The following is a 27,700-nucleotide window of genomic DNA, read 5'->3' as shown; positions in this document are numbered from 1 at the left end:
AGATCCTTGTGATTCATCATCAGACTCCAATTGGGAGCTGCACTACTTACTACTAGAACTCCCTATTAGAACAACAGACAGGCCCACAGGGCCAAAATCCGACAGATACGGAGGAGTCGTCTCCCTCATTACCTGCTCTGTGTGTGAAAAGAATGTTTCTCTCAAGGGAAGGGAGAAAAGAGTTTTGCCTTTGAAGAACTAAAAAGAACACTGGGTTGAAGGAGGAATGTCTTCATTATGCAAACAGGACAGAACAGAAACGAGTTTTCGAGCATCTGATGGCGTTCAAAAGATGCTGCTTTCGTATGCGAGTACGCAAAGCAAAACTGGGGTGCTCCTGCATATTTAAAGATGCGACTCTCTTTATGGATCTTCTCTGCTTGTCTGTGAGTTGCATAACAGAACGACTGGTTAGAAGCCCGTCTAACCCTCTGTGTAGAATACTGAGAGATATTATGAGAGTCCGCTGAGATCTGCTTCCATTAGCACCCGCTGCAGATACATTCATATGTTTCACGCAATGTGAGGATCCTGCTATGTTCTGTGTTTATTGGAACATCTTGTGCAAGGTCTTAGAACCATTCGAGATGTGAATCAGTGATGTGTGTTGCTCTAACGTGTACGTCATGTTTGTTTTCAGACTTGATCCACTGCACCAATGAGATGAATGTGAACGTTCCCCAGCTGGCTGACACACTGTTTGAGAGAACAACCAACAGCAGCTGGGTTGTGGTCTTCAAAGCGCTCATCACCACACACCACCTAATGATGTATGGAAATGAGGTGAGATTCTGCTCTTGAACTTCATACTTTTTTATTTATTTATTTATTTATTTATTTTTTGTGGTTCACATCAGACAACCTTCTGTGCAGTTACCATTGAAGATCCAGCATAGCTCAGTCAAATTGACCCTACATGACAAATCACAGCTCAGCAGTCACAATGTTCTGTTTGTGACTGAGTGTGTGAGACATGGTGACAGGCAACATCTTGGAAAGACTAAACGAGACATCTGATGAACAGAAAAGGAATAATGGAGGGACATTTGGTTACACGTGGTTTGGCACTGCAAGGATGATTCGCTGTCCTTCCTGTCTCCCTGTAGCACGGTCTTAGGCGTCTTACATTACGGACATTGCAGTTTATTGCTCTGGCCACATCTGCAGTCCTGTAGCAGGACCCGAAAAGTGTGTACAGTTTATGCGCAGCAACAAGAGTTAGATAGAAATAGATACTTATATACAAGTACAAACATGTAGTCCACTAATGATAAACAGCAGGTAGGTGAGAACATGACACACACACACACACACACACACACACACACACACACACACACACACACACATTAATGATATATACAGTAGGACGTGACCTAGATGTGCACATGGTCTGCTTAATGCATTGTTACTACATAAGCTCTTCTAGAAATGCACACACGTTTACCTAGCTACAATATCTAAATATACCATATACTCTAATATACTTATTCTCTTTTTATCTAAAGCTAATTGTAATTATTACAGACCTTAAAGGTATAGTTAGCCTAAAAATGAAAATTCTTTCATCATTTTCCCTCCCACACGTCTTTCCAAATGTGTATGAATTTCTCTCTTTTGTGGAACACAAAATAAGATATGTTAATGGAAGTTGACCATGGACTTCCATTGTACTGAAAAAAAACAACAAAAAACAGCAAAACATTTCTTAAAATATCTTCTTTTATTTTCCACAAAAGAAAGAAAGGCATACTGGTTTGGAACAACATGAGGGTGAGTAAATAATGACAATTTCTTACTACCACTACACTACACTACTTCGAAATGCAAATTGTTGGCATTTTTAGAATTAAAAGAACACGTTTTTGACTCATTTTGACCGTTACTTTTTTAGCATGTCCTGAAAGAGGCGGTTTGTCAGTTAGATAACTTGTGGGATTCAGTGAGTCAGAAGTTTGCACGATTCATTAAAAGAGTTGAGTCATTACTTTGTGAAATGTACAGTACTACACTAGTCGCACTGTTTTTTTTGTTTTTTTTTAAGGGGAGCCAGTGAAGAAAACACATCTGTTGTATTGTCCTGGCATTATTGCGCAGTGAACTGTCCTTTTTATCTCATCACATTCAATTTAGACTGCAAGCTCACAACTCGGGATGGATATAATTACTTTTTCTGGCACTATAGATTCTGCAGGAAACAATGGCACACGCACACACAAAAACAATGGCAGTGCTAGTGACTCTCACATGTGTCCTTGTTCATTCCCTTGGACTATAAAATAAAAAGTCCTTCACTATACGTCTTGTGCTCGAGATAGTGAGCATGGAGGACTGTCCTTCAGCACACCCTGTTCTATGGCATGACGGGGCACTAATCAGCCAAGGGTGGATTTTGTTATCGGAGCTGAACGTCTGGCCCAGGTCAGGACTGGTCTTAATCCTTTACCCCATTATGGTTTCAAAAACACACGTTTGGTTATCACTGTCTGTCGAGGAGCAGAGACATTTGGAGGACATTTGTCTTGTCAGCAGTAGTCCTGTGAGAGGGCACAGGAAAGGCCACAGATAAGGTATTGTTGATAAGGGCGTTTGCCCATGCGTTTGTGCGAATAGGACAGAAAAAGGGCGATGTCACTCAACGATGGCCCAGATACTGAACGTACAATTTGCTATAGTGACGACGTCACTGGGATTGTATGTTGTCTAGGGTAGAGATAGGAGAAGAAGGGGGGGTTTGAAAAAAACATCTAGGTAGGATAACTTTAGGGACTTGCAGAAAGAGGAGAAAGAGAGAAATTGCAAAGGACAGCAAGAGAAGCGGGTGGAATTTTAATCAACTGGTTCATGCGGGGTCACACAGTAGACAAATTGCTTAACCTTGTATGTTAAGCAAGATGCTGTCCATCTAGAATGGTTCGTTTCGGGTACCGAAGGAAGACCGTGTGCGAGTGAGCTAATACTTAAGATTGAGAGAGGTTGTGTGTGAGGGAAGTACAGTGGTTCTATTAGAAGCTGGAGGCTCAAATAAAGGTTGGTTTAATAAAGAGAGTATTGTCCTTTTGGTTTCATCATTAACTTCTCTGTCAATACTTTTTTTGGGCCCTGTAAAAGTTTTATTTTATTCTTTTTCAGTTTTGATTTGTCTGGTTACCTTTTTTCCATTTAAATTTAACTGGATTCTTGTGGTTAAATTTAATTTTAGTGATCAAAATCCATGTCTAGTTAACTGAAATGATAAAATGCCCCCCCCCCCCCCCCCCCAAATCCTTTTTTATTTATTTTATATATATATATATATATATATATATATATATATATATATATATATATATATATATATTCTGAATCACGTTTTAATGGACTAATCCTGACTAACTTAAAAAATTTTTTTTATTAATTTATTTTTTTACTCTGGAGATTCAGCCCTGGGAAGTGTCTACCTATAGTGAGACCGCAGATGCTGAAAACACCACGAGCGTCACACGTGTTTCAGTATGTGTGTGCTTTACGAAACCGCGCCACTCATTCACAGATAGACATGTAAAACATGCAGACTTCAGAAGTACATAGCATCCTTTTTGCGTTTGAATACTCACAGACACTGGTTAATATTGCGATTTAAGTGTGCATTCCCACTTTTTATTTGCCAAATTTCATGACATTCCACATTATACTGTGAATTCCATTTTTATGGATTGGATTCCTTGAATTCTGTCCACGCTTTCCTCATTGCTGAAATCATAAGGCCCTACTATTTGAGTTGAATAGACAAATTTTCCCATAGACAAAACAAACACTTGTTAATAATTGGAAATACACAAATATTGACCAGAAGATTGAATGGAATTAATGAATGTGGTATAAACATTGTGTCAAACATTTGTCCCTTACAATTAATAATTTTGCTTCAGCAAAAAAAAAAAAAAGTCTATTCACTGTTGTCTCATCACTGGACTTGCAGCTGTGTCTACAGAAAATCAAAATTCACTCTATTTACTTTATTTACTCCTGGTCTCATTATGCAGTGCATATTAATCCAGAGAAGGAAAAAAATTGTTGTCTTATCTTTCATCGAAATTTAATTAACTTCCACATCTGAAACGTCTTTCTTGCGCAGCTGATGTCACGTATGTCGCATGGGCTGCTGGATAATGTTAATCAATAGCCAAATAGCTGTAGGCATTGTTTAAAGCTATTGCTGTAATTAATGCAGCCTTTCTGAAATCTCGCTGATAGTTAGCACAGAAGATTAATGTCAACACAAGACCACAGAGTTTCAGCATTTAAAGATCTAATTTTATTAGGTCCGTGTAAATGTCAGGCTTGAATATGCTCTGCGAGTGTGAACACAGGTGCTCAGCGCGTGCTCTGGGATTCTGCGTCTGACATCTGGTGCATTTTTCTGAAGAGCTGCAGAGAACGGTCTCTAGATTAATTTGTTGCTGCTGTATTTAATGCTATGCAATGTATAATCTATGGAGTCGTGGAAGTTGCAAGATCTTGCTTCCCTTCATAATTCAACAGTGCATGTAATTGGGTGTAAGAAATTACTTCTGTTTTCTGGGCTTTTAATTCTGTCTGTTTGAGAGATCTGACCAAATCTGTCAAGTAACATGCTAAAAAACGATTTTTATATACACATACATACATTACACGCACACACTCGTACATACAAATACATACAAACATTTATTGGTTTATCCAGTCAAATTTGGAAATGCGTCACATTATTGAAGTAACATGCTAAAGGAATGGACTGCAAATGCACTATGACTTCGAAGGCTTTTCTGACATAGCTGTGAATTGGGCTGTTTAGCATTCTGGCCATGTGCTGACTCTTGAGTTCAGGTCCCTGTGTGGGTCTGTTTGCATAATGGATGCTGTTTGTGAGTGATGTGCGCTAGGTAAGGTAATTATTACCTTTATGAAACATTCTCTCACTCCCCTGATGTCTTTTTCCCTCTCTACCCTGCAGGCAGGAATGGCAAATCTTGGCAGAAAACAAACACCTGCTTCTCAGTAATCAGTAATGCTTAAGTAGAGAGTATGGACAAACTACATGTGGGAATTGGTGAACTCACCTTGTTGGATCGAAACATTGACCATTTGTTTTCTGTGGTGGTCGACGTAGTGGCAATGACATGGAGGCAGAGTTATCCATGATGCTTTGTCACTTTTCTTCATTGCTATAAAAAACTGTTGCCCACACTGGTGTGTGATTTAGGGTAATTTTTATGCTGGTGAGATTTTGTGAGCGTGAAACTACTTCACCCTTTGCATGGTGTGTAAGTTTGGTACTTTTTTTCAATTTAGTGACCCATTTTCACTTTGTTTTCTAGTTCAGGCATTCATTTTAAATCAGATGCAATTCAAGCTCTTAACTTTACAAACAAAATGGGTTTAGTGTTTGAAAATAATCGCTATCGAACAAGTCGCCTCCTTTCACATCCTGTCATTATCTTTTTGTGCTCGCCATTTTTCTTTAAGCTTTTCTTTTTTTTCTAACCGTAGTAATTGCTCAGGCCGTATCCATAGAAACCTCAGAACATGTATGGATCGAGAGAGCGAAGACCAGCAAGCCGGCACTTTATCAGGGCATCATCATGCAGCATATTTACACATGTTCCCTGCAGGGTTAGTGCTCTCGCGCACAAACACGCACACATACAGTTTTCACACGCAGTTCGAGCGTTGCTTCTGGATCAGTTCCCGACTGCACGTGCAAAATCAGCGGCTAAAACATGAGCAATCCCTGTTCCCAGATTGCTGATATCTTCCCTCAGCCTGAGCTGCTGTTTTAATAGAAGCTCCTCTGTATGGGAGAGAAAGCTCCCTGCCGAAGCGCCTCCTGCCTTAATAATAAATGACGCTTCACTCTGACACTACTTGAGGTTTGTTCTCACATTAATTATTTGCTGAGCAGAGAATGCGGGACCCTTCCTGGCCTATCAATCTGTATTTATCGTCCTTACTTCTGACATCCATTTTGAATAACCTAAACAATGTAAGATCGAGGCATTCATGCAGAGTAGCAGGTGAGCGAGCGTGGATTTGCAGACTCCACTGAATTAGTAATCCATATTGATCTACGCTCCGGAATGGAGCAAAATTCTCAGCATTTTGGTGCTCACTGGCTCGGCCATGCATTTTCCGAGAGGTTTCTCTCCAAGGTTAAGCCACGGTGCCAGAGAGAGAGCTTGCTCATTCTCCGCACAGCTGCTTTCCTGGGGATTTTCTTCATGGTCTGAATGCGGTCTGCCTCACTCCGCTTCTCATCTGATTCCGAAAGATTTTAGACCAGCATTTGAGGCACGGGTCGGGTGCAAAGCAGAAGTATCGCCAGTATTTTCTTTGAGAATGATTGGGAACACACTGCTAGATCAGGGATTTTCAAAATGTTTGATGCTAATGCCCCCCAAATTTGATAACCTTGCGAGGGACTCCCAAAAATATTAAGACAGCTACACTGTATGTTTTCTTTTATACCGTGTAAAAAAAAATAGCAAGTGTGATTTTTGACATTTTATTTGCAAAATTAAATGGATTCCTATTCATTGCAGATTTCTATTCATTTTCTGCTGTTAAAGCTATGGCTGATGTCAATAATAACTGACTGTGGATGAAGTCATAATTTTTTTTTTTTTTAACCTTTTTTTGCTGATATTTTCCATGTACCCCCATTACCCCCTCATGCTCATCACCATTTCCCCCATTTTCTGTTTTTTAATATTAGAATGATGGTAAAATGGAGCTGCACAAATTGTAAAAGAGATTGAGGAAACTCACTCAAAGCCATCACATGGCCAGGGCCACCCTAGGCACCAGGAGCTCCTTTGAGATCAGAGATGATTGTTTTTTTCAAAGGGTGGGTGGCCTCTTTCCCTCTATTTACACGCAAGACTATCAGCCCACTGTTCTGTGGATCGCCACTCTTGATCCTCCAACTTAAGCAAAGCTCTAGGAATGCAGTTTTTTTTTAAACTCTCGTTCCTTCAGATGCATTTTAGGAACCTTCTGTGATTTCAGTGACTCTAGACCTTTGAATACTTTTGCCACGGGCAGAAATGGCCACTGCCAGGTCTATTTTATTCCTCTGCGCCAAGCAGATTTTGCCTGACCGCTGGGCCTGTCACCGGGTCCTCATGCTGGTTCTCCCCTGAGGTGAAACAAGCCTAAGGCTCCATCCCAGTACGTAAAAACTAGTACATTTCCTGCTGACTCTTTCTCTGGTGCACTGATTTACAAAATAAGATCAAGGTTACACCTACTGCATTCTGGTGGCTGATAACTTTGTAGTGTCCCATAAATCACATTGACGAATACAGTTCCAGGAAACGCAATTAGTTTTATTCAGAATTTCTTACTAATTATTTGTTGATGTACCAGCTTATAGTGTGTTTCAGGCAGTTGAAGGCTGTTTGCACCTGTTATTAAAGGGATAGTTCACCCAGAAATAATTTTTTGTCATTACCGTAATTACTCACGCTCATGTCGTTCCCCAACAGTTCAAGTCTTTTGTTCATCTTCGGAACACAAATAAGACCTTTCCTCGATTGACAGCTACGCAACTACTACTTTGACGCTTCATAAAGTTCTTTAAGAGATCGTAAAACTAATCCATATTAATTGAGCGGTTTAGTCCACATTTTCTGAAGATATCGAATCGCTTTATATGATGAACAGATTGAGTTTAGGCTTTTATTCACATATAAAAATTCATCAACTCACACATCAGTTATGGTAAACAGAAGCTCAAACATGTTCGCTTGATATACAAGAACCAATGAGGTTCCTTCTTGTGTGTTACGCAGCACGTTTGAGCTTCTGCAAGACGTTTGTTGTCACGTGATAAGCAGGTTCGGTTGAGCTTAAATTAAATCTGCTTATGTAAAGCATTCTAGTCTTTTCTAGATTTTTTTCTTTTTTAAAAATCACCCTATCCATTTTTTGAATGCATATTATTGCTCTTATTGTGAATAATTATCCAGGCATACGTTTAATTTTTTTTTTTTTAATCTTGTAATTATTCATTCAAATATTATAACTTAATATTCCTGTGAAACTACATGTTTCTCTCTGATGACTTGTGTTGGAATTCTCTGCTTAAACTCTTTCTTACAATCAACTTCAGATATGCCTCCATCTAAGTCCTCGCCCTACACTTTTATCTTTTTCGTAATCTGTTTCACTCGGATGTACGTCACAATACGGCAGAAAATATCTGTTGCTCCTTCCGTCACATCATGACTTTAAACCTTTGTTTTAGTAAAAGATCTCTTGCGTTTTTAGCTATATTACAATATGATAAACGTGATCAGACCACAAAATATTTTAGAACATGATTATTCCTTTATTCATCACTAACTACTTCAACTACTACTAAACAATATTTATACCAGATGGTTTTGAGGTCTGCGTAAGGGTACAATGTAGAGGTGTAAATCGGACAGTTCATCACGATTCGATATCAATTCTCTCAGCCAGCAATACGATATTTGCCGATACCTCAAAAAATTCTGCAATATGATATGATTTGATTCAGGGCTATATCGATTGATTTATCGATATTTAGATATTATGTGCCAAGTTTACACAACCAGTTACAATTATTAACTCACAAATGCAACCAAAATATATAACATGAACATTTAATTAAACTCTGCACATTGCCTGAAAACTCTGAAAATTGCACACCCTCTCCCAATTGGGACATTTACAACAGAAGAGTTAATTTGCAAAAACAGATAACTCCGGTCTTGCTCATTTTCATAAATCATGTTTTTTTTTATTGTGCATTCCAAGTAATATCAATCAAACTGCAGCTGGGTTGTTTTGATTAAGTAATAATAACAAAAAAAATACAGGTAACTTAAATTAAAATTCATTGAAAGTGTGTTTTTTATACATTTAAAGTAGCGTTTTAACGTTTAAAGTAATTGTAACGTTAATCGGTTTTCGGTTTCTGCTGAAAAAAAGTGGAGTGGGGCCACTTTTCAGCCCGGGAGTTTCAGGCCCAAGACCGGCCCACTTTTTCCATGGTGGAATTCCAAATTAGCACTTTTTCTAAATTGGATAAATGAAGCAACAGTTCAGCTCGTACTATTGTGTAGTTTATATTAATACCATGGGTTAACAAATAATATAAAGGTTAAATAATAATTCACTTAGACTTTATAAGAAGCAATTGCGACTTTATTTCACACAATTCTGAGTTTATATTTCGCAATTCTGACTCTATATCTTGCAGTTCTGACTTTATAAGCAATTGCAACTTTATTTCACGCAGTTCTGACTTTATATCTTGCAATTCTGACTTTATAAGAAGCAATTACGACTTATTTCACATAATTATGACTTTATATCTCGCAATTTTGACTTTATAACACCCAATTGCAACTTTATATCACGCAAATTCTGACTCTATATCTCGCAATTCTGACTTTATAACACGCAATTGCGACTTTATTTCACGCAATTCTGACTTTATATCTCGCAATTCTGAGAAATAAAGTCAGAATTGCGAGATGTAAACTCGAAATTGTGAGATAAAAAGTCGCAATTATCTTTTAAAATGTTTTATTCTGTGGCGGAAACAAGCTTCCATACCTCCTGGCCTCTTCCTCCCATCCATCCTCCCTGACGCGTACCGTTACGGTAGGGCTGGCCCAGCTATCGGTAGGCGCCGGCGGTGCCGTGGTAGCTTACCTGAGAACACGTTTTGGAATAGACGGGCTATGGACCCAACCAACTCTATGGGAGGGTAGGGGAGAACTCCCTCACATGGTACAACCCATGCAGAGGCTGCGCGCTGCGGTGTCAGAATGCGGAACGTGTGTAGCCTATAATGTAACTAACGTGACATTGAAATGTGAAAAAAAAAAAATCCTCGACCGGCCCAAAAGTGAAGCGGCCCATCGGGGATTCTCCCGATTCTCCCGATTACCCACCCCGGGCCTGTACACAGGTCTAGAGTCTGTTTGCCCGTCATGTCCACTACATGCATGAATGAGGTCGGAATGCATCATATCTTAGTGTAAATCTCCTGCATTCCCAAAACTCCCATCATGTCTGTTCACAACAGCACTCAGAATGCTGTGTGCTTCTCTTTGCTCTCTTCTTCAGCCCACAGCTGTGTGAGCTGGTGGGATGGGGCTGTACGGAGGAGAGGAGCAGCAGCAGACATACTTGGCAGCTCAAAGAAAGCTCAGAGGAGTCTGGTCTTGTACACAGGTCTAGATTTCACACAGTGTACGGCAAATTCAGCAGAGGGGAGTTTCCGCATGTCAGGGATGAAGTCGCTCCCGCATAGTGACAGATTAAGAGCTGCAGAATTAAGTCTAGTATATAACTTTACACTTTTGTGTCATCTCTTCTCTGTACCCGCAGCGTTTCATTCAGTATCTGGCCTCAAGAAACACGCTCTTCAATCTAAACAATTTCCTTGACAAAGGTGCATTGCAAGGTATGTAAGAAACACCTTTACTGTCTCTAAAGCATTGTATGCATACACACACACTGATGATAAACCCCTCGTTCTGTCCCTCAGGTTATGACATGTCCACATTCATCAGGCGGTACAGCAGATATCTCAACGAGAAAGCTCTTTCCTATAGGCTGGTGGCTGTGGACTTCACCAAGATGAAAAGAGGGTGGGTAAACCTCACTTCTGCCTGGAGTCAAGATTGTGTTCAAACATATTGACTCCGCAGGACACAATCTAATCATGCTAGCTCATTACTCCGATAATTAAGTTGTTTTTAAAGTTTATTTTTTTTAAGTGCTAATTAAGATTGCGAGTAAGTGGCGAGTACTGATTGTTTGTTTATCTGTTTATGGAGCAGTATTGATGGAGTCATGCGCACCATGAACACAGAGAAGCTGATCAAAACGTTGCCTATCATTCAAAACCAGCTGGACGCGCTGCTGGATTTCCAGGTTTGTGATGGAGAACATGCATAAATGCTTTAAAACTTCACAATGATTTTTCTCTTGTCTTTGTTTTACTAGTTATATGCTTCATAACCACTATTTAAAAAATGCATGCAGTACCATTCAAAATATTGGGCATTTTTAAAGTCTTTTATGCTCATTAAGGCTGCATTTATTTGTTAAAAATACTGTAAAAGCTGTTATATTGTGAAATAATATTATTACAATTTAATTGACATACTTTCTATTTTAATAAATGGTAAAGTTTAATTTATTATCGTGAAGACAACGCTGAATTTTCAGCCGCCATTACTCCAGTCTTCAGTGTCACATGATCCTTCAGAAATCATTCTAATATGCTGATTTGGTGCTCAAGAAACATTTTATTATTATTATCAATTGTGAAAATAGTTCTTTTTTCCTCCTATTTTTGCATTTATTTAAAATAGAAATCTTTTGACACATTTTACTGTCTTTTTTGATCCGTTTAATGCATCCTTGCTGAAGTATTAATTTTTTTTACTGACCCTCACATTTTTTACATTAGTGCATGTAAACAATTAAAATCTGTGCAGACAGAATGCATGAGTATGTACAGTGTGAAAAGCTTCTTATTCTATTATTTTAATGAAAGCGATTTTTCACTCTGGAAAGATGGGTCAATGTTTACATTGCAGATTATTTGATTACTCTTGTGATTGAAGTGATAAATTCAAGTAGGCTTGGCAACCCTTAAGCCCCAGGTTGCAAAACCCTACTTTAACAGAACAACATTGATGTTGATTCAGTCCAATCTATTTGGTATGATATGTACTCTCTCGTGTGGATGTGTGGGTGTGTGTCTGTAGGCTAACCCTAATGAGCTGACTAACGGAGTGATCAACGCTGCCTTCATGCTGCTTTTCAAAGACTCCATCCGTCTGTTTGCTGCCTATAATGAGGGCGTCATCAACCTGTTGGGTAAGAGTAATCTACTCCCTCTTACTCTAGAGAGCGTTCTTCTCTCATGCTCTGTACGGTACAACCGTACAGTTGATGTTGAACCTCACTTTTCGTGACATTGGTTCAACTTTGCTTTTTAAACCGGAAGAACGAAATGGCTCAGAAAAAGAAAAAATAACCACTTTTAGCTATTGTGTCTGTGGACCGGAGCAGACTGGGCACGCTCCGGCGGTTCGCATGACTAATGCGAAACTAGACTACATTCGCCCCAATGGAAAGCATATTTACACTATGAATTGTTTTCTATCTTCTATATAAAATAGTAATAGTGTGAACAAGTGACTGATTTCAGCCACAGCTTCGGCGTCTATTTGGGGCGGGATGCTGTAGATTCTAGAGAGCATTTGATTGGACAAAAAATCTGATGAGAAGCTGAAGTGCAGGGCAATGTCATCAAAATCGTTGATCCGTATTGGCGGAAGTGAGAGACTGTAAGTTTCGAATGCTTAAATCTTCTAAATGCAAATTTTGTCATTGTTTTGGAGAACAGTAGATAACTTTAAGGCTAACATATTCAATAATAAACATAATGAGTGTTGTTGTTTGCATTGATGTGCAACCTGTACATATCTGAATGTGTAAAAAGGTGTTTTAGGGTTTCATGGCCCTTTAATGAAGTGAGGTCAGATTTAGTTTTCAGATTTTTTTTAAGCTCTTTGTTTAAGCTCTATTATTCAGCCGTTAAGCCGGTCATTTTTCTGTGATTTTAATTATTTTGTTTTATGTCGTAACATACGCGTTTAGGTTGATGATTTGAAAAGACATTAGAGTGCTAGCTGTCCTTGAGCGAACCATTACAGCAGCTTTTATATGCCCCTGGCTCCGTCAGCCCAGAGTGTTTTGACAGTCCTCTGATGGGTAATTGCAGTCTTTATCTATTTGAGTCACTCTGCTAATCGTTCTCTCTGTTCTCTCTCTCTCTCTCTTCCCATTTCAGAGAAATACTTTGATATGAAGAAAAACCAGTGTAAAGATGCTTTGGACATCTATAAAAAGTTTCTGTACAGGATGACCAAGCTGTCAGAGTTCCTTAAAGTGGCTGAGGTACCAATGAGAGAGACACACACACACACACACACACACACACACACACACACACACACACACACACACACACACACACACACACACACACACACACACACACAATCAAGGGTATTTTGATATGACAGCTCTGAGATTAGACAGGCTGTCTAGACCCCTCTGCTCCCACTATTCTCTCTCCCTCCCTCTCCCTCTCTGATATCTCTATCCCACAATGCTCTGGCATTCATATTCTCTGGATAGTTGCATGCACAGAGACCATATTTAGTGTTGCGGCACTGCATTACATTGCCTTGCACAATCCTGTGCCCATAAACACATACATGTGCCTTCTCTGCCAAAAGTGATTTGTTTGTCACTGCATTTGACGTCTCATTTGATATTCACCTTGATTTGATATTGTTATATATTTGATATAACGAAAAATGTAAAGATTTATAATGTTAAAAAAGATTTCAATTTGCAAAATATTTATATCCAAAGTTATAAATTGTAAAAAAAAACAACATTCTACATATAAATTGGTTTCCACTAAAATATTAAGCACCACAACTGTTTTCAACATTGACAATAATAAAAAATGTTTCTTGAGCACCAAATCAGCTAATTAAAGGATCATGTGACACTGAAGAGTAAAATTCAGCTTGCCATCACATAGTGTTGTCAAAAGACCCGGTACTTCGGTTTTTTAAACTTCGTTTTTTAAACGTCACGGTACCAGGTTTTCTCAAACCCGGTACTTGATGCGCGTGCATGCCCGAAGCGCGTGCATTTGCGTCCTCTTCATAAAAGCGCTGAGACATGGCGACCGGCGGTGCTGCTGATGTGGTGCTGATGTTTTTGCGCGTGCAGATACGTTATTTCAAATGGCGCGCGGCAAGCGCGCTCATAATAGAAGCAGCGCGCTTGTTTTTCCATGCGCGCCTATGTTCATGGATGCATAGCAACAACAGACGCCACGGGAGAACAAGCGCTTGTAGAAAGGAGAAAGCGGTGCGAACTGCGCTCTCCATGATGACGAGGAAGTATTGGCAAATAATTAATTGATTTCTAGCCCTTGCATTAGCTTTACTACTATATATAGCCTATTTATATATAGAGGAGAGGAACTATATAGATATATTTATGGAGATGAGAAATAAAAAGCCGTCATTAATATCAGTCCGTCAGAAAAGCAGTTCTAGTCTTATTCTCCTAGCAGGTTTAAAAAGCCCTTTTAAAATTAAATATGAATGCAGTTTTGGATTAAATAAAAGTACAGTCAAGTCAAATAAAACACGTTTTATCTCCTGTATAGTTTGGTAACACTACAATAAGATACCATTCATTAACATCACTTAATGCGTTATCTAACATAACACATTGAGTGAACAATATATTTTTACAACATTAATTAATGTTTGTGAATGTTATTTAATACAAACACTTGATTGGTCATGTTTGTTCACTTCATTCATTGTGCATTAAATAATGTTAACAGAAATAATGTTAACTTTTGATTTATAAATGTATTTTTCAATTAACCCCTAAAGGAGAATAATTGCGACAGTATATAACTATTGTTTATTGTTAGGTCATTTTATCTAATGTTATCTAACAAATGGAATCTTATTGTAAAGTGTTTTTAATACTACAGTTTCCATCTTTGTAACTGTGATATACACTTTAATATAATTATGTAAATTTAATCTAAATTAAGCTTTGGTGCCGAAATTGGTACCGAGAACCGTGGATTTTCACTGGTATTGGTACCGAATACTGAAATTTTGGTACCGTGACAACACTACCATCACAGGAACCAAATGACTTTTTAAAACATTAAAATTAAAATGGAAAACGATTATTATATATTGTAATATTTCACAATTATTTTTTTTTATCAAATAAATGCAGATTTGGTGAGCATAAAAGACTTTCAAAAACATTAAATAAAAATCTTACCAACCCTATAAAGGTAGTGCACATGTAAATTCACCCCCAGCAATCTCTACAATCCTAATCCAGTAATCATGAACGACTGTAAAAGCTATCTTTGAAAGTTATTGGTCCAAAAGTGCGGGAACACTGCACATGGATTGTACCCCACTAAGTCTGCTGTATACAGTGTGGAAACATTTGTCATTTGTCTCCTGCCATTCATACTGTGGTCGTTGATTGATGTCATTCGTACTGTGGATTCACGTGGCTTAAGTTGAGACCCTTAAAGTTTCAGAGTCCTGTCTCTCTCTCCTTCTGGCCCAGAAGAAGATCTGTGTTTGGTGCTAATAGGACTCTCACTCCCTCTTCTCTCTCTCTGACACTGATGAATTTCCATGCTGCTGCCTTTTTTCCCACAATTCCCCGCTCCGTCCATTCAGCCAGCCGTTAGACTGTCTGGTTTATTTTCAGACTGGCTGTTCTTCTGATGCGTCAAATATCTCAGGGATTTGATTTGAAAACGAGTCAGTGTCCGTCACAATGTAAGATGCTCGTCTAATTTGCTGTTTTACCCCCATTGGGTCTCATTTAAAAGTCATCATTTGTCAAAATTGTGTTTTGAATGTTAACCACTCCGCACGGCACATTCAGCTGTGTGAGATCTTATCAATGTCTGTGTCCGTTCTCATTGGTCCTCCGTGGCTCTCGGCATGCCACACCACGGTTACTTTTATTTCTTTCATTTTGAAGTCACTGCATGAGGTATTGATCCGTTATGTTTGTTCTTTTTCATATTTTCCCCCCTCCCCCTCGTTTATTTGTTTGTTTACCTTTTTTGTTGTTTTGTTTATGACACAGCAAGTTGGGATTGATCAGGGTGACATCCCAGATCTCACTCAGGTCAGTGTACATTTCATCTCCACTTTCTGTTTTTCCCTCTTCTTCTTCTTCTTCTTCACTATGCTGCTGCTCTGTCGTCCATCACACCACCGCTCTCCCTTTTTTCTTTTCTCTCTGTGTTCCACCTGTCTTCGTCCTATCTCTTGTTGTCTGATGTGCTGTTTTTGTACCCATGCTCACTGTTATTTAGATGTTCTCTCTTGTGTTTGGTTTTAAAAAGTTCGATCAAATATCAAACAATCCCTTTCTGTTTAGTTCTCTTTCAATTGTGTGTTTAGTGATGATCACACTATTTCAGTATAGCTTTAAGGATCTACACTTTGCAAATTTGATATCTGTGTTTGAATGTGTTGACATTTCAGAGTGGGGTTAACACACTGAATGAAAGGTTATTTCCTTGTGTGGTAACACATTGTTTATTGTTCCTTTCAGACAACTAGAGGATCTTACCTTGTAGGTGGTGGGTTATTTGCACTGCTTGTATTTGACATAATCTGGGCTAATACTAGTGCTGGGTGATAAATCAAATATTTACCACATATTAAAAATGTTGTTAACCAGCATCGTTAATATATATTAGTGCTAGGTTAATCTAGGTAATCCCAAGAATCGATCTTTTAGTCTGTGCTGTTTTCAGTTGGTGAATGAACAAAACTTTGTAGCACAAGGTAAAAATGAAAGAACATGAAAAGGTATTTTGAAAGATAAAGTACAACTTACCGAAATCCGTTTCTTGTCTTGAAAGGAGCATTTTGCCAAATATATGCACTGTTGCATATTCATTGTATTTTTACTTAACCTGTTTTTAATATTTAATATTGAATAAATACATCATGTTTTTATGACAACCACCATTTAAATGTTTATAAATTTTTTTGTAGAAACATACATATGTCATGGAAAAAAAATATTATTATAACGTTATTACTATAAAAACTTCCTTATGTATGAATTAAATGTAGCCTACAAATCAGTTAATTTTAACCTTTAATATTATAGTGATGTACCAATGGGGGTTCCCTGTATAGTTTACAGCATTGGAGAAAATTTGTCATGTACTGTACCTGATAGACCCCAATTAATCGATTCTGAATCTAATCTAAATGGAACCAATCGCAAGCTTGTGAATTAAAATTGAATTGTGAAATTTGTGTTTATGCCAAGCCATAATATTTATAAGAAACCTGTGGCAGTTTTGCACTCATCATAGGTACATAAATATGTTCATATTTGAACAAAAAATATTATAATACCATCTTTTGAATGAAACCAGGGGCATAGAAAAAATAAAACTGATAATATTTAGGTAATTATTTTTGTTTATTACTATGTATTGTTGGGCTGTTAAATATATATATATATATATAAATATATACTGTATATATATTATATATATATATATATAATAAAAATACATACTTTTTTATTATTATTTGTAATTAATTTCTTAACAAAATGTTATTTATTTTGAGTCTGAATCTTAAATCTGAATGGTCTGGTCGAAATAATTATTTCTTAAATGAAAAGTCACTCATTTAAGACTAGAGCAAATACATACGGTATATATTGAGATATCAAAGATCATCAAATGGTAAATATTGAGTTAACTTTTTTAGCTATATCTCCCAGCCCTAGTTTGTTCCTGACTGCATCAGCAGATTCATCCCTTTAAAACCAGGCTAACTGATTAAATGTGTCTCAAAATGCCATCTTCTGCCCTGTCACTTTGCAGGCATGGCTGTACATCGCTTTTTCTGCTGATCTGAGACCAGACGTGCAGTTGTCTCTTTATGGTTTGATCAAATCGTTGGCTCAGATCAGCATAAAAGCAAATCCCCTGCTGGGTTGCATGGCGGCTTCATGCTTGTAAACCCCCTGGCCATCAAAGTTGGAGAAGGTGGAGCTCTCTAGCACAGAACGAGAGCTATACTGTATGTTTTTTACCCGATGCCTGGTTTCGCCTTTACATGAGAAATCTGCCCCAACGGCCCTTCGTTTGTAGGATTGTTATGAAGTATTCATGTAACCTCACTTTGTCCTTTGCGTTGCCGGCACGCACATCTATAATGTAGCCATTTAATCAAAAGCCTGTTCTTGTCGTCTCTTCTCCGAGGAAATGAAATCAGACAGGAAAGAAGCAAATTAAAAGCTGTTACCCTTTCATCTCTGTTTTTTTATCTCACTTCTGTGGAAGTAATACATTTCCCGCTTAGTTAAAATGTTCGTTTTCTACTTCTATTTGAATTGTAGACTGCTGCACATGTATTTTTCCTCTCTTTTGGCTTCTGTTTTCTGTGGGATGGATTAAACCCAAACTGCCCTCTCAGCGATGTGGAGAAAAAGCCAACCTAGATCAGATCCAGACATGTTGGCCAGCGCTGCCAGCTAGGCCCAGTCAAAGAGCTTACCTTCCCCTTAGTTCGTAAGAGCAGTTTATACACGATTTGTCTGTTCTGGAAACTTGGCTCAAAGCACCTGCTCTTTTCACCAACCATGAGCTCTGAGCTTGTGCTAACATTTGCTCTCATTTGAATGAAGCAGCACGAGGTGTGTGTGCTCTGCTCTTAGGTGCTAACATACACATACCGTGTTTGCTGATCTGGATCGTTTAATGATTCCTCATGTCGTTAAGATAATTATTTTCGAAGGAAACGAATCCTAGATCGGTATAAAAGGCTCAGAGGAAGGTTTTAGTTAGATTTGCGACTCAAAACACAAGAATGTCTCGCAGAAATCCTGAAGTGCTAGTTCCAAAAGCCAGTGTAAAGAGTTTAATGTCATGGATTTTTATATTGGTGACCTCATGGGTCTGGTTTGAATTTTCAAGTGTGCATGCCACTTCCTCTCTTTTTATATTTGTACTCTTCCTCTCTCTTGTTTTCTGAGCTTGTTTATCCTTTGCCTGTACTCCTCTTCACAAAAGCTTAAAGCATGCTCCTGTTATTATTTGCTGAAACTTGGGTTGATCGAGTGGGTGTGTGTGTGTGTTAAGTGTGTTTGACTGTGTGACTGTGGTACTCTTTAAACCGGTTGCTGTATGTTTTTGTTGAGTTCTTGACTCGTCTTTTTTCTCCTGCAGGCTCCCAGCAGTCTCCTGGAGGCTCTTGAGCAGCACCTGGCCTCTCTGGAGGGAAAGAAAACCAAGGAGCTCTCCGCTGACAACAGGTTTGAAACTTTACAGATCCAAACAATCCAGAATCACATTGTAAAGCCCTATTTGGGCATTTGTCTGTGAAGTAATTGTCAACCAAATAAAACTTTCATGCATTTGAAAGGTTCATAAAGACTTCGTAGAATAAATCCATATGAATTGAGCTGTTAATCCATGTTTTCTGAACAAACACGACTGCTTTACATGTTGAACAGGTTTAATTTAGGCTTTGATTCACACAACTCACTTAGAGCTAATCAAATATGGTAAACACGGACACTTAACTGCGCTGACATGATGCGCGAGAACCAATGAGGTTCGTTCTTGCGCATGAAGCAAGCACGGTTGACCTGTTTGACCATGTTTACCATATTTATCAATAGATGGGGAAAAAAGGATTGCATCACCATGAATTAATGGTAATGAACAGAGATAACAAGAAAAGCGTTGATCATTGGATTTGATCCATAACAGGTCCCAGAAAGCCTTTTTACAGAACCTACCAAATCTAACATTCACTGACATTTATATATATATATTTTTAAAAACTGTAAAAATGTTTTCTTGGTGGTACCATGTGTTTGGTTTTCACTGCCATTACTTTGCACTGCTATTGATCATAAATATAGCGAATTAAAGTCACTTGATTGAATAAGATTAATTGAGTAGCAGGCTGGTCATACAATAACATATGGGGGGCACAATAAGCACCCCATTTTGTGTAAAATAAAACAGCTTTTATTAGGCAATAATTTTTAAATTTGAATTAGGCTAATGGCATCTCAATTATCTCAACATTTTAAAACCGAAAAACAAAATTATGTAGTCAAATTCATGCCACCTCTTAACAGCACTTGATACTGCAACAACAACCATTAGCAAGAGATTTATATATAGCGACATACTGACTTCTTTTGGGGTTGTGAACAGTGTTAAATTGATCAGGGCTTAAAGAAATGAAAGGGAAATCTCACTTCTGTGTGGATCTGTGTTTTTGTCTGCAGAGCCAACACTCTGTCCAATGCAGTGTCGACCCTGTCCAACACCGGGATGTCCTTCTCCTTCTCATCCAGCAGAATGGACGAGAAGGAGAAGCAACAAGCCCTGGAGGAGGAGCAAGCCCGTCTGCAAGCACTCAAGGTAGGCCATGATCTCTCCCATTATGATCTGTGAATGAACGTTCTCTTCTTGATTATATTTATATAATAAAAATATATAGAGAGAAAGAATATAAAGAGTATACAATATAGGCATATCCCAACTCCTCCTAGAGAAGGCTGTTGCAACCGAGATTTGGCTGGATTGGAGCTGGTGTTCTGGAAACATTGTGTCCTACACATACGTGATTGTTTATACAATACGCCCTTGTACCTTCAATGATTAGCCTCCAGCAGTAAGTGGTGAGCAAGGTTAATCAAACTTCTTTGTCCCCATCAGGAGGTACTGTCATACCTTGTGGGAGACAAATACACACACAGACTCACACAATGTACAATGTATCCCCAGATGCACCGTGGCTCCGTATCTGAATAGTGCAAACATTCAGAGCAATTTCAAAGTCCAACATCAAAATATTTACACAGCCCATGTTCGAATAAGTTTGTGTGAAATTGAACTGGTGTTTCTTTTTGATTCATTGTTTTCTCAACACTCCTGGAGGGGCAAGTTTTCTAGCTACCGCTTTCTCTTTCTGTGTTTTATTTTCTTTCCACATTTTCTCAGTGTTGTAAAGGGCATATCGAAAGGCATAAAACCTCAACATGTCGCAACCTACTTCCTCTCTCTTTAGAAAATCTAGGGCTGGAAAAAAATTCTGTTTTTCTTATTAAAGCTGGCAATTTAAAATGAGATTTTAAATAAATAAAAAAGCTCCAGGTTTGCTGTGATTGTTTGTAGGGCTGCATTTGGCCAAATATTTTGTGTCGATATGACTATAATTAATAATAATAACTATTATTATTGTTGTTGTTGCATTTTTAAGCCACTCCTGGTTTAATGTTGTTCTGGGCAGCATGGACAGACTTTAGACCAGACATGACTCTGGGTTTTGGTTGATCTAAAGGCAACTCATTTTACTCTAGTTGCTTGCTTGGCTCGAAATGGTCCAACATATTACTGATTTATGACTTTTCTTGTTCTTTTCATATGGTTGGTTTTGGCTGTTCTAGTTTCTGCCAAGGGAAGTAACTTGGGAGATCTTTGATTTCAGCCATCTCTTCTCCACCTTTTCCCACGCCCCATGATGCTTTCCGCGAATTATGGGAGTAACTTCCTTTAAACTGTAAACAATCAGTGAAAGGCTCGCTCTATCGCTCTAACAGCTCAATAAACCCTTTTTTTTAAATAGCTGGGTACAATGAAGTAACATTTTTCTACTCGCCCTTCAACCATCGAACATTAAAAGGAAACTTTAAAAGTGTAAAAGCATTAACAGATTACTAAAACAGACCATGAATAACCCTAAAATCTTGATTATTTCTGCAGCAATATTACAGACGAGTGAAACAACTATAGTAATATTTGTCTATCTACTGTATATTATGTAATGTTAGCACAGAGTGATAATATTTTCAAAGTTCTTCCCATCGTTTTGACAGATAGCAAATATTGTATTTACTTGCTTTAGCAACGTTCCAGAACATACTGCTAATAGGGATAAAAAGTGCAAAAGAGACAATTACATTTTAAAGCATCAGTTGAAAACAAACGGGGGATTTGTTGGGGGGATTCTTAGTGCATTCCAAAGAATCATTCATGGGATGTATCCTAAATTAAATCGGGAGAGCAGACCACAAATGCGTAGTATAGTTTATCTTTTTCATACTGTTACAGCAGAATACAAAGAAAAAAAGAAAATAATCAGAAGGAAAAGAACACGGCAGACTGTAAAGAGCTCGTCACAGATATTTTTCTGATACCATATCACATTAAAATACCAAGCGTTACGTTATTCTTCTGACGTCTATAATAAAACATGAAGGTAAATTGACAGCTCATTTAGTCAAAATGACTGATAAGGATTATTTTTTGGCGCAACATCATAATTTGTTTCAGTCTTTTTGAGTGGAAGTTCACCAATCCAGAAGTTCCTCCCATAATTCAAAACGCAACATGCTCGTCAGGAAAACGGTGGATACAGCCACAATACAGACCCACTTCATCTGCCTGACTTGCTGTAATCTGTCTGATTTCACAGAGCTCAGATAAGGAAATGCTCTGTGCTGTCCTGCTCTACAGTGACCATTGCAAAAGTATTCAGCCAAACAGCCCATTCTTTACATATTTTACATTCTCTGTGAATGTTTTTTCCTGTGTTTTGTGTGTTTGTATAGAACCAGCGTCTGAAGGAGATCGGCATACACACCCCCTCCGCCTCCCCCAGCACACAGTCTATGGGCGGTGTCAACAACCACAGTGCGGGCATGGACCTGTTCACCAACACCACAAGCCCACCCTCAACAAACAGGTCATTGACATACTGTACATGACTGCAGTAGATATTATACCAGACGATAATACAAAACACAATACGTTTACAATATGTATGACACACAGCATAAACGCATAAAAAAGACATGTACACATTGTCCAAAAGTTTGAGATTTTGAAAAATATAAAAGATGTCTGGTTGAATTTATACACTGCATTTGGCTCTTTTTGGGTTGATTGCTGGTTTTAAACTCCTGTTGGCATCATGAAGCTTGTGATTGTTGTGTGAGTCAGCCTCGCCGATGATGCAAGTTGGTTGTCGTAAGATGTGGACAGGTGGTCACAACCTAATCTTTTCACCCAGTCTGACTTTTAATGCTTTTTGAAGGTGTTTGCTGATTTTTGGCTCTGGACTCAAAGGTGCTCAGTGATATAATCCAAATGTGCCATTGGTGAGAATGAAAAAGCCTTGTACAGTGCTCCAGACAAAAAAAAATCTATTAAGGAGCCATTGCCTCCTAGAAGGGAAAAAAAATAGGCTTTTCTTCACATGCAATTATATTGGTGGCATTGAATAAATTTTTTAGCCCATTCCATTCTTTCTCATGTTTCAAATATAAGGATTATGTGATATATAGTGCATATATTTAGCAAAATGCCCCTTTCTATAGTTATTTTTCTAGCTGACTAACGAGTTTGAGCATGGCCTTTTTGAGGTAAAAAGTTCTCAAGTTGTTTTATACAAGCTCTTTGCAAGGTCGAAATGCTGATTGTCTGAGCTGTCAGGACATTAAAAAGCACCAAAACTACATTTATTGCTTGTATTTTGAGATGAAATTGACAGAATTTGAAAGCTGAAAGTTTATTTGTTTACTAAACTTAACAAACATTAAAAGTGACATATTGAAGGTAACAGTTAAGTACAAATCTTTCTGCGATTTTGGATGGCTGCGCTACAAATAATGTGAAGTTCAGGCCGTAACAGAAAACAGCAAAGATTAAAAGATATTACTTAAAGGACAAGAATTCATATCAGTATCAATTAAAAATGAGAATTGTGGACAATCTCGTCCACACAGCTAACGTTTATCTGTTGTAGTTTATCCACGTTGTGCGCTCGAAATAGATGCTGCCTTCCTGCACTTTCAGATTACTTGCATATTCATTCATTGACACGTCTCCATTGTTTTCTCTCATGCTGACACAGCCGTCAGCATTGTTGCTCGATAGAGATGAGGGCTTTGAAAAAGCCTGATATTTTTCAGTTTGACATGCGTTTTTGTCACGGAAAGCTGATACTTGCTGTCCCCGTGCGTATTTTGGCACTCGCTCGAACTCAGTAAATCGATAATTTCTCAAACTGGGGGAGCGCTGTATACATATACTATCGTTCAAAAGTTTGGAGCAAGTTTCTTTTTTCTTTTTTGGAAAGAAGTCTCACTCACCAAGGCTGCATTTATTTGATCAAAAATGCAGTAAAAATTGTCAAATGTTATTACAATTTAAAATAACTGTTCTCTGATCTCTCTATTTTAATATTTTGTTAAAATTTAATTTATCGTGAAGGCACTGAATTTGCATCAGCCAGTTTTCCAGTCTCGTCACATGATCCTTCATAAATTATTCTAATATGCATATTTGGTGATCAAATATTTATAATGGTTCTTAATATTAATGGTTCTTATTAATATATTTGTGGATATCGGAATACCTTATATCAGGATTCTTTGATGAATAGAAACTTCAAACGAATTGTTTTTATTTGAAATGCAAATCTACAATGTAAAAGTTAAATGTATGCTTGCTGAATGAAAGTATTAATTTCTTTCAAAAAATTGGGGAGGGAGTAAGTTTTTATTTTATTTTTTAAAGGCAGTGTGTCTTAATGTTGCTTATAAGTTGTCTTGTAAGTTGAGAACCTCTGATCTAGTTAATGGAAAACCTTCAAATATTTTCACACACAACACTACATTTTCTATAAAATAGCATAAAATACTGCAATATATTTACAAAATATACACAATCTCTGTGGTAGTATTTGAATATATTACTCTTGAACTAATGTCCTTTTTTCCCACAGCATGCCAAACCTCACCAGTGACTTGTTTGACCTCCAGCCTGCCTTCGTTCCTGCTGTGCAGAGCGCTCCTATCTCCAACAGCAGCAGTGCCTGGGGAGGTGCGGCCCACTCCACCCACCCACCCACCCACACACACACACACACACACACACACACACACACACACACACACACACACACACACACACCCCATCACTAATGCCGCCTCTGTTGCTTTACCACTTTAGATCGCTGACCTTTAATATAGTCCCAGAAAATTCATTAGAACAGATCAATCCTTTGTTAACTTGCAGTAAATGTTCATTTAATTATTTATTTGTTCACTTGCTAGTTCATTCCTATGTACATTTATGTACCCGTTTCAAATCCTTACAAATTGTACTTGTCTCCCCAAATGCTGCCATGAGCCCTGGGTGTCCTCCAAGTTCACACTTTGTACACTAAAATGTGGAATAAATACTTTTTTAATGTTTTTGAAAGAAGTCTCTTATACTCACCAAGGCTGCATTTACAGTAAAACAGTAATATTGTGAAATATTACCATTTAAATAACTTTTTTTTTTAAATTTATTTCTGTGATGGCAAAGCTGAATTTTCAGCAGCCTTTACTCCAGTTTTCAGTGCCACATGATCCTTCAGATATCATTCTAATATGCTGATTTCTGCTCAGTTATTATCAATAATTGTTGGCGCTCAGTTTTTAATAATGGCTCTTATTATTATCAATCTTAACTCTGACTCGGCTGCTTAATATTTTTGTGGAAACCGTGATGCTTTTTTTTTCAGGATTCTTTTAGAAGAAAGATCAATGAACAATATTTTTTAAATAATAAATGACATTTTAAAATCAGTGCCAATAATAAATGACTTTAAAATCATTTGAAATCAGTTCTTTAAATGTTAATAATATTTCACAATATTTTTGTTTTTACTGTATTTTTGATCCAATAAGTGCAGACTTGGTGAGTGAGATTCTTCTTTTGAAACAAGGTTCAGCACAGTAGGCAAAACTAAAGAAAGATACATGCGCAAATGAATAAGTAAGTAAATAAATAAAAAATGTGGATATGATGCTCAAAAGGAGTAGGCAGAAGCTTAAGCTTATTGACGCCTACCCCTTTTTATACATTTAAGCAGTAGATACATTTACTATAATCAAGAAGACAATTGACACACATTTATGTTGTCCTATTCCAGTAACTATACAATCAACAATATTAACTCACAACCATTCTGCTGATTCCAAGACAAGGAAAGAAGACTCCTCAATAAGTACAAAAACCCATCATTGCCAGTAACAACTAGACTAATCACCAATCTTTTAATTTGATCTTTTGTTCCTTGTTGTTATTAATTCAATGCATTTAATGGCCACAATTATTTATAATTATAAATAGTTGAATTATATCATCTTTATTATCTTATATTATCTTTTTAGTTTACCAGTCACAAAAAAACAACATAAATAGATTGCTCCGCAACTAATTCCATTTCCACACTTAAGGACATTCTTCCATCCTATACTTAGACAGTATGACTTGTTTATACTTTGATTTGAATTGATAAATGAATGGGCAATGCTTGAGTTGGGCTCTCAGGTTACGAGATCACAAATGAGACACCCTACAATTTTGTGCGTCAAGTGCGTCATTTAGGGCAGTGCTGTAAGGAATCATTTTAGAGCATCGTAGGCCCAGTGATGTCCTGAAGTGTTGTTTAGATGCTAATGTTTTTAACCAATGTTTTTGTGTTTTTTTTTTTATTTCTCGTACCCATCCATCCTATTGTGTCGGTTTAGAACAACGTTTTCTAGATATTCTGAAGCGTGACCGGTTTGCGTACCATTAGTATTAGTACCAAGTATCTCTGTGGTTGGGAGCCTTGCTTAGTGTCAGAAGTTCATTTTCAGCAGTTCAGCACATCTGCTGGGATAGTGTGAATTGAGGACACAAGGTACAGAGTGTAGACACACTGCCAGACTCTTAACTATGCCAGGATTTGTAGGTCACAGCATGCACTTGGAACGTACGCTTTACAGCTAGTGGGCAGGTGCGCCGAGGGCTAGCCAGACGCACAATGAGATTCAGGCCTCTAGAGACCCACATATACTACTAACAGCGCAAACACACACCAATGTAGACAGATGGAGGAATGAGGTGTTTTAAAAAAAGGGAAGGACTGCTGAGTAATGAGCAGAGGAGTGAGAAAGAGCCACAGGCACAGATTTAAGCTGTATATTGTTATTTTACGTTAGAAATTGTGCAATAACTATAGGAATCCACAGAATTTTCGGCTGTCTGAAGCACTTGGGCTGAAAATGGTATTTAGTAACATTTTCAGACAAAATCGGCATTTAATGGCATTCTTGGATGGATGGAAACTGTTATTGGAAACTTTAATATACAGGATACAGTATGCATGTAAAATGGTCCAAGTTTAACTGGGCTGCACAATTTGGCCCCAAAAAATGTATATTGCGATTTGCTAAGACATGCATTGAGATTTAAATTGTGATATGATGAACATTTAACATTTTTTTTTTATTGCTGTTATTTAGAAAAATACATAAAATCACGTTTAAAATAGCATGTGCAAAAACTACAAAATAACAAGATTAATAATAGGCAATTTTAGATTAACAAGCCAGCGATTTAATAGGCCATATCATTACTCAGATTTTATTTTGATGAATCGTGGCTCATCTGTGGTATATTGCCAGAAAAGAGGTCATGTACACTACCGTTTAAAAGCTTGGGGACAGTAATAAATCTCTTACTTTTTTGTTGTCCTGCTTAATTTTTTGGCAGAAACCGTAAAATATATATATTTTCATGATTCTTTAATGAATAGAAAGTAAGCATTTACTTTTGTAACTATAAATGTCTGTAATATCTGTATTGATATTAATTCACTGTTGCTGAATACAATTCTCAGTGACCCTAAACTTTTCAACGATAGTATACACAAATGAGAATTTGAACTTTAATTTTAACCAATTTTAATTTTGGTGCAATTGTGATTGATTGATTGATTTATTCTCCCCTCCAGGTTGAAAAAATGTTTTTCCATGAAAATCAATAGAATATCAAGGAATTTTGATAGTGAATTGCTAAGCAACTTTTTCAATCCTTATCCAATAATCTCAAATGCCTGGAAAAGTCATGGGAGTTTAGTAGTCTAAAGATTTGGGAACAGTATCGTATCGTAGGTATTTTGCCGAGCAACAGTCCTAATGTGTTGTGTGACAT

The 27,700-nt window shown here is 37.6% G+C and overlaps 1 protein-coding gene across 2 annotated transcripts in view; it reads left to right on the top strand.

Moving 5' to 3' along the window:
- The window catches only part of LOC311078807 (phosphatidylinositol-binding clathrin assembly protein), a 54,492-nt gene that overhangs the window by 16,747 nt on the left and 10,045 nt on the right, over nucleotides 1-27,700 (top strand). For both annotated transcript variants that reach the window (XM_084107809.1, XM_084107808.1), the window contains exons 2-12: nucleotides 641-783; nucleotides 10,387-10,462; nucleotides 10,547-10,649; nucleotides 10,842-10,935; nucleotides 11,778-11,889; nucleotides 12,869-12,975; nucleotides 15,751-15,792; nucleotides 18,872-18,957; nucleotides 19,948-20,083; nucleotides 22,276-22,409; nucleotides 24,453-24,550. In XM_084107809.1, coding sequence (XP_083963935.1) covers nucleotides 641-783; nucleotides 10,387-10,462; nucleotides 10,547-10,649; nucleotides 10,842-10,935; nucleotides 11,778-11,889; nucleotides 12,869-12,975; nucleotides 15,751-15,792; nucleotides 18,872-18,957; nucleotides 19,948-20,083; nucleotides 22,276-22,409; nucleotides 24,453-24,550 — 1,131 coding nt within the window. The remainder of the gene's footprint in view (nucleotides 1-640; nucleotides 784-10,386; nucleotides 10,463-10,546; nucleotides 10,650-10,841; nucleotides 10,936-11,777; nucleotides 11,890-12,868; nucleotides 12,976-15,750; nucleotides 15,793-18,871; nucleotides 18,958-19,947; nucleotides 20,084-22,275; nucleotides 22,410-24,452; nucleotides 24,551-27,700) is intronic.

This window comes from Abramis brama (assembly GCF_963993115.1).
Source record: "Abramis brama genome assembly, chromosome: 3".
Taxonomy (NCBI): domain Eukaryota; kingdom Metazoa; phylum Chordata; class Actinopteri; order Cypriniformes; family Leuciscidae; genus Abramis; species Abramis brama.
Note: the sequence above shows the minus strand (reverse complement) of the source record. Positions and strands in the feature narration are given on the sequence as shown.